The 14,854-nt window shown below is 45.6% G+C and overlaps 1 protein-coding gene across 7 annotated transcripts in view; it reads right to left on the reverse strand.

Annotated features, from left to right (window-relative positions):
* Window positions 1-14,644, reverse strand: part of PUM1 (pumilio RNA binding family member 1) — a 137,494-nt gene extending 122,850 nt beyond the window's left edge. For 2 of the 7 annotated variants that reach the window (XM_025361479.1, XM_025361132.1), the window contains exons 1-2: window positions 14,352-14,644; window positions 7,559-7,932 (exon numbers count right to left, since the gene is read on the reverse strand). In XM_025361479.1, coding sequence (XP_025217264.1) covers window positions 7,559-7,932; window positions 14,352-14,448 — 471 coding nt within the window. In that variant the 5' untranslated portion in view covers window positions 14,449-14,644. Of the gene's footprint in view, window positions 1-7,558; window positions 7,933-14,278 lie in introns of all 7 variants that reach the window. The other 5 variants (XM_025361395.1, XM_025361307.1, XM_025361215.1 and 2 more) reach the window with 4 other exon arrangements.
* Between the last annotated feature and the right edge of the window lie 210 nt (window positions 14,645-14,854).

Here is a 14,854-nt window from a genome sequence, read left to right on the forward strand (position 1 = left end):
TTTTTTTTTTTTTTTTTTTTTTTTTTTTTTTTTTTTTTTTTAGACGGAGTCTTGCTCTGTCGTCCAGGCTGGAGTGCAGTGGCACGATCTCGGCTCACTGCAAGCTCCACCTCCCGGGTTCATGCCATTCTCCTGCCTCAGCCTCCCGAGTAGCTTGGACTACAGGCGCCCGCCACCTCGCCCGGCTAATTTGTTGTATTTTTAGTAGAGATGGGGTTTCACCGTGTTAGCCAGGATGGTCTTGATCTCCTGATCTCGTGATCTGCCCGCCTCAGCTTCCCAAAGTGCTGGGATTACAGGCGTGAGCCACTGTGCCCAGCCCAAAATAAGTAACATTTTTAAACAGACAACTCATTTGGGTGAGAAGATGTTTTTCTAGTGTTTCCTAGTATTTGTTTTTTATAATTTCCTTTATTTCATTCTTTTTCTTTTTTTTTTTTTTTTTCAAAGAGACAGGATCTCACTCTCACACAGGCTGGAGTGCCTGAACTCCCTGGGCTCAAGCGATCCTCCCGCCTCAGCTTCCTGAGTAGGACTACAGGCATATGCCACCATGCCCAGCTAATTTTTTTCCTTTTTATTGTAGAGACAGTGTCTCACTATATTGCCCAGGCTGGTCTCAAACCCCTGGCCTCAAGCAATCCTCCTGACTCAACCTCCTGAGTATCTGGGATTAGAGGCAGGAGCCAATGTACCCAGCTTTGTTTTCTAGTATTTTGCTCCATATCCATTATCTCCTTTTTTTTTTTTTTTTTTTTTTTGAGATAGAGTCTTGCTCTGTCGCCCAGGCTGGAGTGCAGGGGCGCGATCTTGGCTCACTACAACCTCTGCCCTGCCTCCCGGGTTAGAGCAATTCTCATGCCTCAGCCTTTCGAGCAGCTGGAATTACAGTAACGCACCACGACGCCCGGCTAGTTTTTGTATTTTTAGTAGAGACAGGGTTTCACCATGTTGCCCAGGTTGGTCTCAAACTCCTGGCCTCAAGTGATCCGCCCACCTCGGCCTCCCAAAGTGCTGGGATTACAGGCACAAGCCACCATGCCTGGCCCAATATCCATCATCCTTTTTCTTTTTTTTTGAGACGGAGTTTCCCTGTCACCCAGGCTGGAGTGCAGTGGCGGGATCTCGGCTCACTGCAACCTCTGCCCCCTCCCCCGGATTCAAGTGATTTTCCTGCCTCAGCCTCCTGAGTAGCTGGGATTACAGGCACGCACCACCACATCTGGCTAATTTTTGTATTTTTGTTAGAGACAGGGTTTCACCACGTTGGCTGGTCTCAAACGCCTGACCTCACCCTCCCAAAGGGCCTGCCTCAGCCTCCCAAAGGGCTGGGATTACAGGCATGAGCCACCACGCCCGGTCCGCATTATCTAATTGTACACTGTGGGTATAATTGTACAGGCAAAACAAAAAAATTTTTTTTTCATGAGACTTCTTTCCCTTACTTCCCTCCAAAGACCTCAATTTGGCCCAAAAATGAGGGCTCTAAAGTTTCTACCTGTACCAGATACAACAATTTTATGTATTATACCAAATGATGTTTCTATTATTAAAGTAGAAAAAAAGAAAAATACGGAAAGACCGTAAAGAGCTTGCATGTTTTAGGCCAGGAATGGTGGCTCACGCCTGTAATCCCAGCACTTTGGGAGGCCGAGGCGGGCGGATCACCTGAGGTCAGGAGCTCGAGACCAGCCGGGCAACATGGTGAAACCCCATCTCTACAAAAGGAAAAAAAAAAAAAAAAAAAATTAGCCGGGCATGATGGCGGTTGCCTGTAATCCCAGCTACTCAGGAGGCTGAGGCAGGAGATTCACTTGAACCTGAGAGGCAGAGGCTGCAGTGAGCCAAGATTGAGCCACTGAACTCTGGCCTGGGCAACAGAGTGAGACTCCATCTCAATTAAAAAAAGAGAGGAAAACTCAACCACTAAGAGGATTTGCTACATCAAACAGGAAAATCCTAACTTCAAAAGGGCTTCTCATGGGCTCAAGTGATCCTCCTACCTCAGTCCTCCAAGTAGCTGGGACCACAGGCACAGTGCCACCATGCCTGGCTAATTTGTGTGTATTTTGTAGAGACGAGATATCACCATGTTGTCCAGGCTGCTCTGGAACTCCTGGGGGCTCAAACCATCCATCCTCCTCGGCCTCCCAAAGTGCTGGGATTACAGGTGTGAGCCACTGCATCCAGCCAAAATATGAAAAACTTTTCAATGTAAGAATACAAGTGGGTCAGGAATGGTGGCTCACGCCTATAATCTCAGCACTTTGGGAGGCTGAGGCGGGCAGATCACCTGAGGTCAGGAGTTTGAAACTAGCCTGGCCAACATGGTGAAAGCTCGTCTCTACTAAAAATACAAAATTAGCCAGGCATGGTGGTGCACACTTGTAGTCCCAGCTACTGGGGAGACTGAGGCAGGAGAATCACTTGAACCCAGGAGGGTTGCAGTGAGCTGAGATCGCACCACTGCACTCTAGCCTGGACTACAGAGCGAGACTTTATCTCAAAAAAAAAAAAAAAAAAAAAAAAAAAAAAGGGAGTTTGAGACCAGCCTGAGCATGGTGAAACTCCATCTTTACAAAAAATACAAAGATGATCTAGGTGTTGTGGCGTGCGCCTGTGGTTCCAGCAAAGGGAGGCCAAGGCAGAAGAATCGCTGGAGCCGGGGAGGCAGAGGTTGCAGTGAGCCTAGATGGTGCCCACTGCACTCCAGCCTGGGCAACAGGAGCAAAACCCTGTCTCAATAAATAAAAAGAAAAAAGTGTAAAGCGATTGCTCTTTAAAAGGGAGTAATTATGAGAGAAAAAGTAGCTGGCATGATATGGAGTTCCCCTCACTCCAACACTACTGGCATCACAGCCTGTGATATTCTTTACTTCACTAGTTCACTGGTGAAAGCATCCTGCCAATTTGATCTTAAACTCTGTTCCATTATGGCCAAAGGGCCATTAAAAAAAAAAAAGAGGCCCAGTGGTAGGGTAGAATGAGCTGGCAATAGATCACTTTATATTGAGTCATTCTGTCTCTACAGAGATAAGTTTCCATCCACATTACCACTTAGAACACATATGTAATAAAAAACAGACCTGAAGAAAAATGGACTTTACCATTACTGCTTTTGGGAGTTGGGGGGAAGTACTCCTGCAATTATAGGAGAATGGTCAACATTTGTATTCATCTCATTATTATTAAAGTTTACGATCTCTAAATTTCAAGCAAAATCATGGCAAAGCAATTCTTTGGCCTTGTAATGTGCCACTTGGTTGCATAGTTTTGTCTGGTTTATCTTGCCTAGGCAAGCAGAAATAGATCTAGAACATGGACACTGGAATCAAAGACTGATTTCAAAAACCAGGTATTACCTGGTAACAAAGGCTCAGTTTCTCACTTTTCAAAAAAGGATATTTATCTCCTTCACAGGATTGCTGAAAGGATTAAGTATAGGAAATACAATAGCCCAATGCCTAGAACATAATAAATGTTTCCATTATCATCAGTGGTTCTCAACCTCTTTTCCACTCTGGCCCGCGTGACAGATCAGGCACCCTCTTACACCTCCTATCAGTAACAGTGGCTAATAAGGGCAAAGATTCTCCACCTAGAGATGTGCCCCTTTGCTCTTCAATTATACTACCCTCACCACAGCTGCCTATCCAAGTGGCCTCTACCTGTTGCCATGTGTTTCCCAGCAGGATGGCTGAGCTATAAGATCCACTCATTTACCTGAGCGCAAAACTGAAGAAACTCTGGTCTTCCCTCATTCAATCAACACGAAAGTTTCATAATACCTCCTGGAAAAGGGGCATGAAAAACACAAGTCTCTGATCTAGAATAGTTCAGTCCAGAAGGTGAGAACAACACTAAAACCAGTACAATACACTATAATGACTACAGAAAAGTAATCTGTGGGTGGTCCACAACTGCAACATACCAACTACCCTGAGTTCCCCAACGTTGTTCACTATTTCATGTGTCCAGCCCAAAGAATTATGTTGTAATGATGAATGCCAATTCCAAGGTCACTGGTTTAGGCCACCTGGGTGGGAAACAGGTTTTGCCATTTACTAGTATTAACTCAAGTTTGCTAACTGACCTGGATAAAACTGCTCAGTAAGTCAGATGTGATTCCTTATGATAGGGCTCAGTGTAAGACAGAGGCCTGAGTAAGCCTTCAATAAATGCTTGTTAACTTGCACAGCAATAATCAGATCTTAGAGCTCTGCCAAGGACTGACCTAGAGTTTGATATGCTCACCTAGCAAAGAACAGGCCAGGCACCTTGACTCTCCTTTCAGCTTTCACCCATCAGTCTATCATTAGGAAACACAACAAAAGATCTTATAGATCTTTATTACAGATTTTAAAAAACCAATGTTTATGATTTTTAAATAACGTTTAGACAAACAGTACAGACATTACAGGGTTTGTTTTTGCCCCCTACACAGATGCTACCCAAATTAAATACCTCCTACCTTGATCTCCCGCTACATGTAGAGCTGCCTACAGTCCACACCTAGATATTCTGCTTCTACCTCAAACTCAACAGGTGTACTATCAAATGTAATCGCCGTGTCCCAAACCAGAGCCACTCTGCACTTTTCCTCCATTACTTCACCTTTCCAGGATATAAGATTTCTAATTCAGGCCGGGCACGGTGGCTCAAGCCTGTAATCCCAGCACTTTGGGAGGCCGAGGCGGGCGGATCACGAGGTCAGGAGATCGAGACCATCCTGGCTAACATGGTGAAACCCCGTCTCTACTAAAAATACAAAAAACTAGCCGGGCGTGGTGGCGGGCGCCTGTAGTCCCAGCTACTCGGAGGCTGAGGCAGGAGAATGGCCTGAACCTGGGAGGCGGAGCTTGCAGTGAGCCGAGATCGCGCCACTGCACTCCAGCCTGGGTGACACAGCGCGAGACTCCGTCTCAAAAAAAAAAAAAAAAAAAAAGATTTCTAATTCAATCACCAAATTCTGTACATATCTTCATCCCAAAGAAAGAGAAAATCTTTTTTTTTTTTTCCTGGAGACAAGAGTTTCGCTCTTGTCACTCAGGCTGGAGTGCAACGGTGTGATCTCTGCTCACTGCCGGGTTCAAGCGATTCTCCTGCCTCAGCCTCCTGAGGAGCTGGGATTACAGGTGTGCACCACCAAGCCAGGCTAATTTTTTTGTATTGTTAGTAGAGACGGGGTTTCACCATGTTGGCCAGGCTGGTCTTTAACTCCTAACCTCAGGTGATCCACCTGCCCTTGACCTCCCAGTGTTGGGATTACAGGCATGAGCCACCACACCCAGCCAAAAATCTTCTCTTTTTTCTTTTCTTTTTTTTTTTTTTTTTTTTTTTGATACAGTGTCTCACTCTGCTGCCCAGGTTGAAGTGCAGTGGCATGATTTCTGTTCACTGCAATCTCTGCCGCCCAGGCTCAAGCAATCCTTCCACCTCAGCCTCCCAAGTAGCTGGGACCACAGGCATGTGCCACCACACCCAGCTAATTTTTTACTTTATTTTTTTGAGATGGAGTTTCACCCGTTGCCCAGGTTGGAGTGCAATGGCAAGATCTCAGCTCACTGCAAACTCCCTGTCCTGGGTTCAAGTGACTCTCCTGCCTCAGCCTCCCAAGAAGCTGGGATTACAGGCATGCGCCACCATGCCTGGCTAATTTTTGCATTTTTAGTAGAGACGGGGTTTCACCATGTTGGTCAGGCTGGTCTCAAACTCCTGACCTGAGGTGATCCACCTACCTTGGCCTCCCAAAGTGCTGGGATGACAGGCATGAGCCACTGCACCGAGCCTGTCTTTGTTTCTACTATGGCAAAGAAGTGGCCAGATGCAGTGGCTCACACTTGTAATCCCAGCACTCTGGGAGTCCAAGGTGGGTAGATCACTTTGAGCCCAGAGTTTGAGACCAGTCTGGCCAACATGGCAAAACCCCGTCTCTACAAAAAATACAAAAAGTAGCCGGGTGTGGTGTTGCACACCTGTAGTCCCCAGCTACTCAGGACGCTGAGGTGGGAGGATCACTTGAACCAGGGAGGCCATGGTTGCAGTGAGCCAAGATCACATCACCACACTCCAGCCTGGATGACAGAGCCAGACTCTGTCTCACAAAAAAAAAAAAAAAAAAAAAAAAAGGCTGGGCGCGGTGGCTCACACCTGTAATCCCAGCACTTTGGGAGGCCGAGGCAGGTGGATCACTTGAACTCAGGAGTTCAAGACCAGACTGGCCAACATGGTGAAACCCTCTCTCTACTAAAAATACAAAAATTAGCCAGGCATGGAGGTGGGTGTCTGTAATCTCACTCGGGAGGGTGAGGCAGGAGAACTGCTTCAACCTGGGACGGTGAAGCTGCAGTGAGCTGAGATGGCGCCACTGCACTTCAGACTGGGCGACAGAGCGAGACTCCGTCTCAAAAAAAAAAACAGAGAAAAAACTATGGTTCACTTTTGGGGGGTTCAGAGGAAGTATAATAAATTCAGACTTGCAGGTATGTTTGTACCTGATTTTTTCTGAAGTAAAACAGAAGGATTAGAGTCCTAATGAAAAATGTCAGTTCTCACTAATCAGTACTCAGTTGGGTAACACAAAATGAACCTTTCCAAATTCAATCTATACCCAATTTCAGAGAGTACCCTGATCAAAACAGTCTAATCTTTTGCTTGGTCACTATCAAGAAGTCAGGAAACATGATCAGGCTAACCTCTCTTCTCAGTAAAATATGCTATGATTCCCACTTTGGTTTTAGATTTGTAAGACTAAACATGCTAAAATTAAAAACTAAACAATAACAAGAGGACAAAGGTGGTTAAAACCTAAAAGCCACAACCACTGCTCTCTGACACAATATATCAGTCCCATTTCAAATAAATTTCACTTGAGCAGCTGATGTTATCAACTTCCCCTACTTTCAACTACAACATCTTAAAATCAAGTCACCCACACCCAAGAGAAAAGATTCAAAAATATGTATCTGTCCTTTATAAACAACCCCAGCAGTTCTTATATCAATAGTAAAAAAAAAGTATCCTTTGTTCCAAAAAAAGTGTTCTTAAAAATGCATTGTATAGGCCAGGCGTGGGTGGCTCACAACTGTAGTCCCAGCACTTTGGGAGGCCGAAGCCGGCAGATCACTTGAGGTCAGGAGTTCAAGGCCAGCCTGGTCAACATGGTGAAACCCCGTTTCTACTGAAAATACAAAATCAGCCAGGCGTGGTGGTGCACGCCTGTAGTCCCAGCTACTCAGGAGGCTGAGGCAGGAGAATTCCTTGAACCTGGGAGGCGGCGGATGCAGTGAGCCGAGATTGGGTGACTGCATTCCAGCCTGGGTGACAGAGCGAGACTCCATCTCGAATGAATGAATGAAGTGGCTATTTACTATTTAGCACCAGAATGATAAATGACCCAGTAACAGTATTACAACAATCAACCTTTAAAACAAGTAACTGTTTGTACCAAATGAAATTAGCAATTTAAGTTTTTAAAGACATTCATTGAAAGCAGATATCCTAAGTGGACAGTGATTATAAAGGAATGTCAAAGCTGAAATAGTGAACTTTTTTTTACCTGATGCTCTGCATGAATGTTATCCCCAGTAGGCCATCGATGTTTGCTATTATTATAGCCGCCTCCTCCACTTCCTCCTCCCCCAAGCTGCTCACCATGCTGCCTCTGAAAGAAGTAGTCCACCATAGCGTCGTCCTGGGAACGGCCTGCAACTCCTATGGATCCTGGGACAGGGCTGGAGTGAGTCCCAGCTGCAAGAGCCTGATTTGCAGCTGGTTGTGGCTGCGCTTGCGACCCTGTTCCAGATGTCAAAACAACAGGCATGTTGGGATTAGCTGGTTCTTGAGGGTGATGTTTCAGGTGGGGGCTGAAAGAGTCCTGCCAAAGCACTGCTTTTCTCTTCAAGACACATGCAACGCTCATTCCACCAACACCTAAGGACAAACAGGTTACAAATGTTTAATATTTGCATCTCCTGAAACATAAAATACACCAAGATAAAAACATGAACCCCACATCTTTTGCAATAAATAAATCATTGGTGGCATGCACTCTGGCATGGTATTGAGATTAGAACTCAATACTACAACTTCAGGGAAGTTTATGTTGTTAACCAACATGTTAGACTTCTATCAATCTACCCAACTTATTTATACCTCAAACCAACTGACAGTTTCTAAATTAACAAAAGCTTTTTTTTTTTTGAGACAGAGTTTTGCCCTTGTTGCCCAGGCTGAGGTGCAATGACGCGATCTCAGCTCACTGCAACCTCCGCCTCCTAGGTTCAAGCGATTCTTCTGCCTCAGCCTCCGGAGTAGCTGGTCCTACAGGCACCCACCACCACGGCCGGCTAATTTTTTGTATTTTTAGTAGAGACGGGTTTAATCAGTCGGCCAGGCTGGTCTTGAACTCCCGACCTCAGGTGATCTGCCTGCCTCGGCCTCCCAAAGTGCTGAGATTACAGGCGTGAGCCACCGCGCCCAGCCCCAAAAGCCTTTTTAAAACTATCACAACTTCGGCTGGGTGTGGTGGCTCATGCCTGTAATCCCAGCACTTTGGGAGGCCGAGGTGGGTGGATCACCTGACGTCAGGAGTTCGAGACCAGTCTGGCCAACATGGTGAAACTCTGTCTCTACTAAAAATATAAAAATCAGCCAGGCTGGGTGCCTATAATCCCAGCTACTCGGGAGGCTGAGGCAGGAGAATGGCTTGAATCCAGGAGACAAAGGTTGCAGTGAGCCGAGATCGCGCCACTGCACTCCAGCCTGGGCGACAGAGTGAGACTCTGTCTCAAAAAATAAATTAATTAAATAAATAAATAAATAAATCACAACTTTACAGCTGGAGCAGACATATGCTAATAAGTAAACAAAAGCCTAAACCCATATATAATTAGCAATGTGGCTCAGCTTGTCTAATTTGAAAGGATCCCTTAAAGTGTCCAACATATTGGCCAGACGCGGTGGCTCAAGCCTGTAATCCCAGCACTTTGGGAGGCCGAGACGGGCGAATCACAAGGTCAGGAGATCGAGACCATCCTGGCTAACATGGTGAAACCCCATCTCTACTAAAAAATACAAAAAACTAGCCGGGCAAGGTGGCGGGCGCCTGTAGTCCCAGCTACTCAGGAGGCTGAGGCAGCAGTATGGCATAAACCAGGGAAGTGGAGCTTGCAGTGAGCTGAGATCCGGCCACTGCACTCCAGCCTGGGCAACAGAGCGAGACTCCGTCTCAAAAAAAAAAAAAAAAAAAGTGTCCAACATATTGGCCGGGTGAGGTGGCTCACGCCTATAATCCTAACACTTTGGAGGCCAAGGCGGGTATATTACTTGAGGTCAGGAGTTCGAGACCAGCATGGCCAACATTATGAAACCCCATCTCTACTGGAAATACAAAAATTAGCTGGGTGTGGTGGTATACACTTCCCAGCTACTTGGGGAGGCTGAGGCAAGAGAATCATTTCAACTCGGGAGGCGGAGGTTGCAGTGAGCCAAATTCACACCACTGCACTCCAGCCTGGGCGACAAATCAAGACTCTATCTCATTTAAAAAAAAGAAAAAACCTCCAATATATTGATAGGATACTCCTTAAAGAAACAATAAGACCCTCTGACCAAGAACAGCAGCAGAATGCTCTTAGCCTAAGCCCTCTCCTCAGTTGTCACTGATTTTTAAAAGCATCAATATTTTTACCAGTAACTTACAACTATTAATTGTAATCGCATTATGCCATTAGTACTTCAGCTACTATAAACAGGATGAGACCAAACCAAATTTAAACACTTTATATTGGTATAGAAAGCCTCACTACAGGCTGGGCACGGTGGCTCACTCCTGTCATCCCAGCACCTTTGGAGACTTAGGCAGGGAGAATCGCTTGAGCCAGGAGCTGAAGACCAGCCTGGGCAACACAGTGAGACCCCCATCTCTATTACTTTATTAAGAAATAAGGCTCTAAGAAGGCCAGTGGAGGCCGGGCACGGTGGCTTATGCCTGTAATCCCAGCACTTTGGGAGGCTGAGGCAGGCAGATCATGAGGTCAGGAGATCGAGACCATCCTGGCTAACATGGTGAAACCCTGTCTCTACTAAAAACACAAAAATTAGCCAGGTATGGTGGCACACGCCTGTAATCCCAGCTACTCAGGAGGCTGAGGCAGAAGAACCACTTGAACCAGGGAGGTGGAGGTTGCAGTGAGCCGAGATCGTGCCACTGCACTCCAGCCTGAGTGACAGAGCGAGACTCTGTCTCAAAAAAAAGACAAATAAAATAAAATAAATAATTTTTTAATTATTAAAAAAAAAAAAAAAAAAAGAAAGCCTCACTATAAAAACCAGAAGCCTCAGCTGGGTGTGGCGGCTCACACCTACAATCCCAGCACTTTGGGAGGCTGAGGTGGGCAGATAGCTTGAGCCCAGGAGTTCAAGACCAGCCTGAGCAACATAGCAAGACCTATCTCTACTAAAAATAATTAGCCAGGCATGGTGGCATGCGCCTATAGTCCCAGCTACTCGGGAGGCTTAGGTGAGTGGATCATTTGAGTCCAGAAGTGGGAGGTTGCACACCCGCTTGGGCAAGAGTGAGATCCTGTCTCAAAAACGAACAAACAAAAAACAGAAGCTTCAACACGGTAATAGTGTAACAAATATATCGCAGACATTGTCTCATCACAAAAGCACTGAAAAGCAGCCATTATTATTTCTATTTTACAAATGAAAACACTAAGGTACAGGAGGAGAATGTGGTGTGTCCAAGGCCATTCAATTAGCAAGTAGCAGAGAAAGGATTCAAACCCTAATCTGTTCTGTTCCCAAGCTTACTTCTTTCTACTAACTCCTTGCAGGAGTAACTCAACAGTATCTCTCACTTGTATCCTCTGGAAGACCAACAAAGAATCCCTGAAATGTTACTATGAAACGTTAAAGTTACTTAAAATCAAAAACGACATCTGTATTTAAGATAGAACACTTACCAGCCTGTGGGTGCTTTTAAAAAATGCTACAAAGTGTCCGGGCGCAGTGGCTTATGCCGGTAATCCCAGCACTTTGGGAGGTGGAGGCAGGCACATCACAAGGTCAGAATTCGAGACCAGCCTGGCCTATATGCTGAAACCCTGTTTCTACTAAAAATATAAAAATTAGCCAGGTGTGGTGGCACGTGCCTGTAGTCCCAGCTACTCGGGAGGCTGAGGCAGAAGAATCGCTTCAACCAGGGAGGCGGAGGTTGCAGTGAGCAGAGATCCAGCCACTGCACTCCAGCCTGGGCAACAGAGTGAGACTCCATCTTAAAAAAAAAAAAAAAAAAAAAAAACCTACAGAGTAAATCAGTTACCAATTAGGACACACCTGTCCACAGCCACCAGTCTAATTTCAAAGCCATCAGCCTAACAGTCTACTGCTACAAATGCCTTATCTCTCCTCCCAACTCCCACTGTGATGCTTCAAAAACAAATTTATAACAAATCTACTATCTCTCTGTTGCATAAATAAACCTTCTGATAAAGTAGCATTTGCTTCTCACAAGTAAATTCATGTTCGGAAGCCAGCCTAAGAAGACACAATGGAATCTGTAATTTGTTTAAAGTCTAATTTGGAAATGCCTAGTCTAGCTTAAGAATTCCAATCCATCAGAACCTTAGCAGGGTACTGGAGTAGCCTAACCTAGACACTAATCCATGCTCAAGTACCAAAACCAAAAAGTCATAGCCCTGTTTCACCACTGGTCTTTCAAAAATGCAAACCAGCCTAATGCCTCCCTGCTTGGTTTTTTAAAGAATCCATTACTCTCTTAGTACCAATACTAGACGGTCCCATTTTGTTCTAAAAGGAAATCTCGATCTAACAATCTTTGTTCTAAAGCAGGCCACGGGTTCCAAAACCCAAGTTCTGCCACTAAACCAACAACCTGTTTCCTCATCTAGAAAATGAAAGAAATCCTTCCTCTATGACTCTCAATGTTTTGGGTTTTTCTTAATCAAAATGAGATAAATGTAAAAGTTTTTGGTAAATTTAAAGTCATCGTGCTTAAGAGTCTTAGAATTTAGTTAAGGCAATGGAACTCCAGTCCCTAACAGAATTCCTAAAACAGCAAATGCAATCTTTTCTGAAATAAAAAGCCTTCTCAAAATAGTTATCTAGGAGGGTGAGAGAAGGATAATGAGATTACTTAAGGAGGACAATGTACAGTATTCCAGTGATGGACCCACAAAAAGTCCTGACTTCACCACTACGCAATACACCCAAGTAAAAATTACACTTGAACCTCACAAATTATACAAATAAAAAATTTTTAAAAAAACAATAGTTATCTAACAAAGATATCCACATAAAAGAGGAGTTAATCACTGAGGCACACTAAACACAACTTCATTCTAAAAGGAATGGGGGGAAGGAAAGACTCCTATAAAAACGTTCAAACAAAACAATTGGCTTTTGTAAAGCTATCTGTATGCCCTAAGACTTCCTGCTTTACCTAAAGAGGCAAGGCAGTTTCTCAAACCAGAGAAAACCCGGCAGGACAATTTCAAAGTGAGCAAATACCTAAGCAATTAACATGTATCTAGGGTAGTTTTGTAATATTTTGGCAAATACGGCACAAAAATTTAAAACTCAGTATCCTAAATATCAGAAAAGCTCACTAAAAACTTAGGTGTAGCATTTAAAATGTGATTTTTTTAACAAATGACTCCTTATAAGTACTTCAAGCAACTAGCAGCGCTCAGTCTAGCTACTCTTTCAGCTTTCAAGTGTTTACAAAGTTTTTTAAAATATCACTAATTGAGTTGAATTCAAAGGAACACAGTTCAATCTATTTCCATGGCTCACCTTTTACTAAAATGCTCAGTGGTTTAAAAGGTGTTTATTTTTACCACACTTAACAAACATTCTGTGGTCATAAATTTATTTTAAAGCAGTTCATCCCAAACCTAAACAAATTCCAACTTCAAAAAGCTGTGGCCTTGAACAAAATGAATTGTGGCTAAAGCAAAACACTAACTCAAAGTTCAGAATCCGGAGAGCGTTTCCAAAGAGCCCAGATAAAGAATCAACAGCCCCCGAGTGTTTTATAAAGTTAAAATTAGCAATGGGTCAAAATGTTTATTTTGCTTACGAAAACTGCATCGGAAGCTACATTTCTTGAGGGTGGGCCTGTCTTGGTAAGTTTTTAGGTGCTTTCAAAAAACAAAATGCTAAGCCTATTGTTTCAGAAGTTAACTGACTTTAAAACAGAACCCAGGAAAAGCTTCATAAAATCTTATTCTTAATTAATCCCAGTAATAACAGGAATTGAGCAAAATGGTATTGAGGGCTGAGAACAGTGTTTTCTTAAGTGAACAATAAAAGGTAACAATCCTTTAAGAGTTACGGGAGGATAAAGCCTTCTCTGGTAATGCTGTGTGTGGGTTTCTGGCTTTGTTTTTTTCGGCGGGGGCGGGGGGGTGCTATAGGAGGGAAAAGTTACAGGAGTGTATTCCTCGCTTGACGTGGGAATGGTACTGACAAGTAAAACAAATGACCTATGTTTACCAAGCACGTTTGTGAGGACTAAAACTATCTAGTATTGTGTATCTAGATTTTCCTACAAGCAAGGGGTGAATCCCTCTTTGAGTTAAGAGATACACCAACACCGGGAGGCTCAAAGAGGAAGAACCCACCAAAAACACAAGCTCACACGGAAACAAAAGGCCACAGCACTCAGGAGCCTAAAAAGCATTCTGAAACTTCCTGATCGCCACTTCTCCACATTTAAGGCTCGCAAAGTTCCCCCACGGTGAATCTCGCCTGTGAACAAGGGCCACGGCTGCTTCTAAAGCGATTTATTGTTCCTCCTCCACCGGCGCTGCCACGGAAGCTCAAGAAGTCGAAGAAATCGGGGTGGCACAGAATTACACTCCATGGCCACACAGAAGACTCGGGGCTTCGCAAACCCATCAAAAAAAGAAACCCGAATAGCAACATCAATCTTCGGTGGTTCCCAACAGGGCCGGGCAAAAAATGTAGAGGCACGTCTACGCCCTGGGCTCGGGCCTAAACCCCCAGCATTTTCCTAGCTTCGACCCCGCTCCCCACCCCCTCCCTCCTTTGATAACAATAGGGGCCTTGCTGCTGACTCCAAAACATGTACGAGGAACAGCGAGTGAGAAGCCTCAGCCAGGGCCCCGGCGGCTTTTCCAAAGCCCTTCTCACCCCCACAACCGCTCTCAAACACCAATACGAAGGGACAATCTGCTCGCTAGGGGTCCGGAGCAGCGTTTGGGGCCGGTGGGGTGCGGATACTCACGGGCGGAGCGGTAGGATGAAGATGGATTTCAGCCCCCCGATCTTCTCTCTCCGGCGCTCTCGCTCCCCCTTACCTTTCACTCCGACAACATGGCGGCCCACTGGGGACTGGGCTGGCGCGGTGCATCCTGGGATAGGCTCCGGCCCCGGCCCCGGCGGTGGCAGCGGCATGTGCGGAGAAGGCTGGCGGCTGTGGAACAGGTTGCCTGGTTGCCATGCCAACCCAGGGCCTGTGTGAACTCGGGAAACTCTCAGGCAACACAAACGCTGCGCGCGAGTGCCCGCCTGCTAGGCGAGCGCGCGCCGCCAGGGCCTAAGGCGGGGTCCCGCCGGCCCGCACCTGGGAGAACACGGCCCGGAGCTCGACCGAGTCTCGGACGCGCACCCTGCCCCCGCCGCGCCCTCGCAAGCTCGTCCCCGAGCACCACAGCCCGCAGGGTTCGCGGACGGTCACCCGCACGGCGCTGGCCCTGGAGGTTCAGGGTTCAAACCCCTTCTCTGCAGCTTTCTAGCTCTGTGGCCTTATTTAAATCGACCTGCCTCCATTTCCACATTTGTACAATGAAGAAGAAAGTAA

The sequence above is a fragment of the Theropithecus gelada genome, chromosome 1, assembly GCF_003255815.1.
Source record: "Theropithecus gelada isolate Dixy chromosome 1, Tgel_1.0, whole genome shotgun sequence".
In the NCBI taxonomy this organism is placed as follows: domain Eukaryota; kingdom Metazoa; phylum Chordata; class Mammalia; order Primates; family Cercopithecidae; genus Theropithecus; species Theropithecus gelada.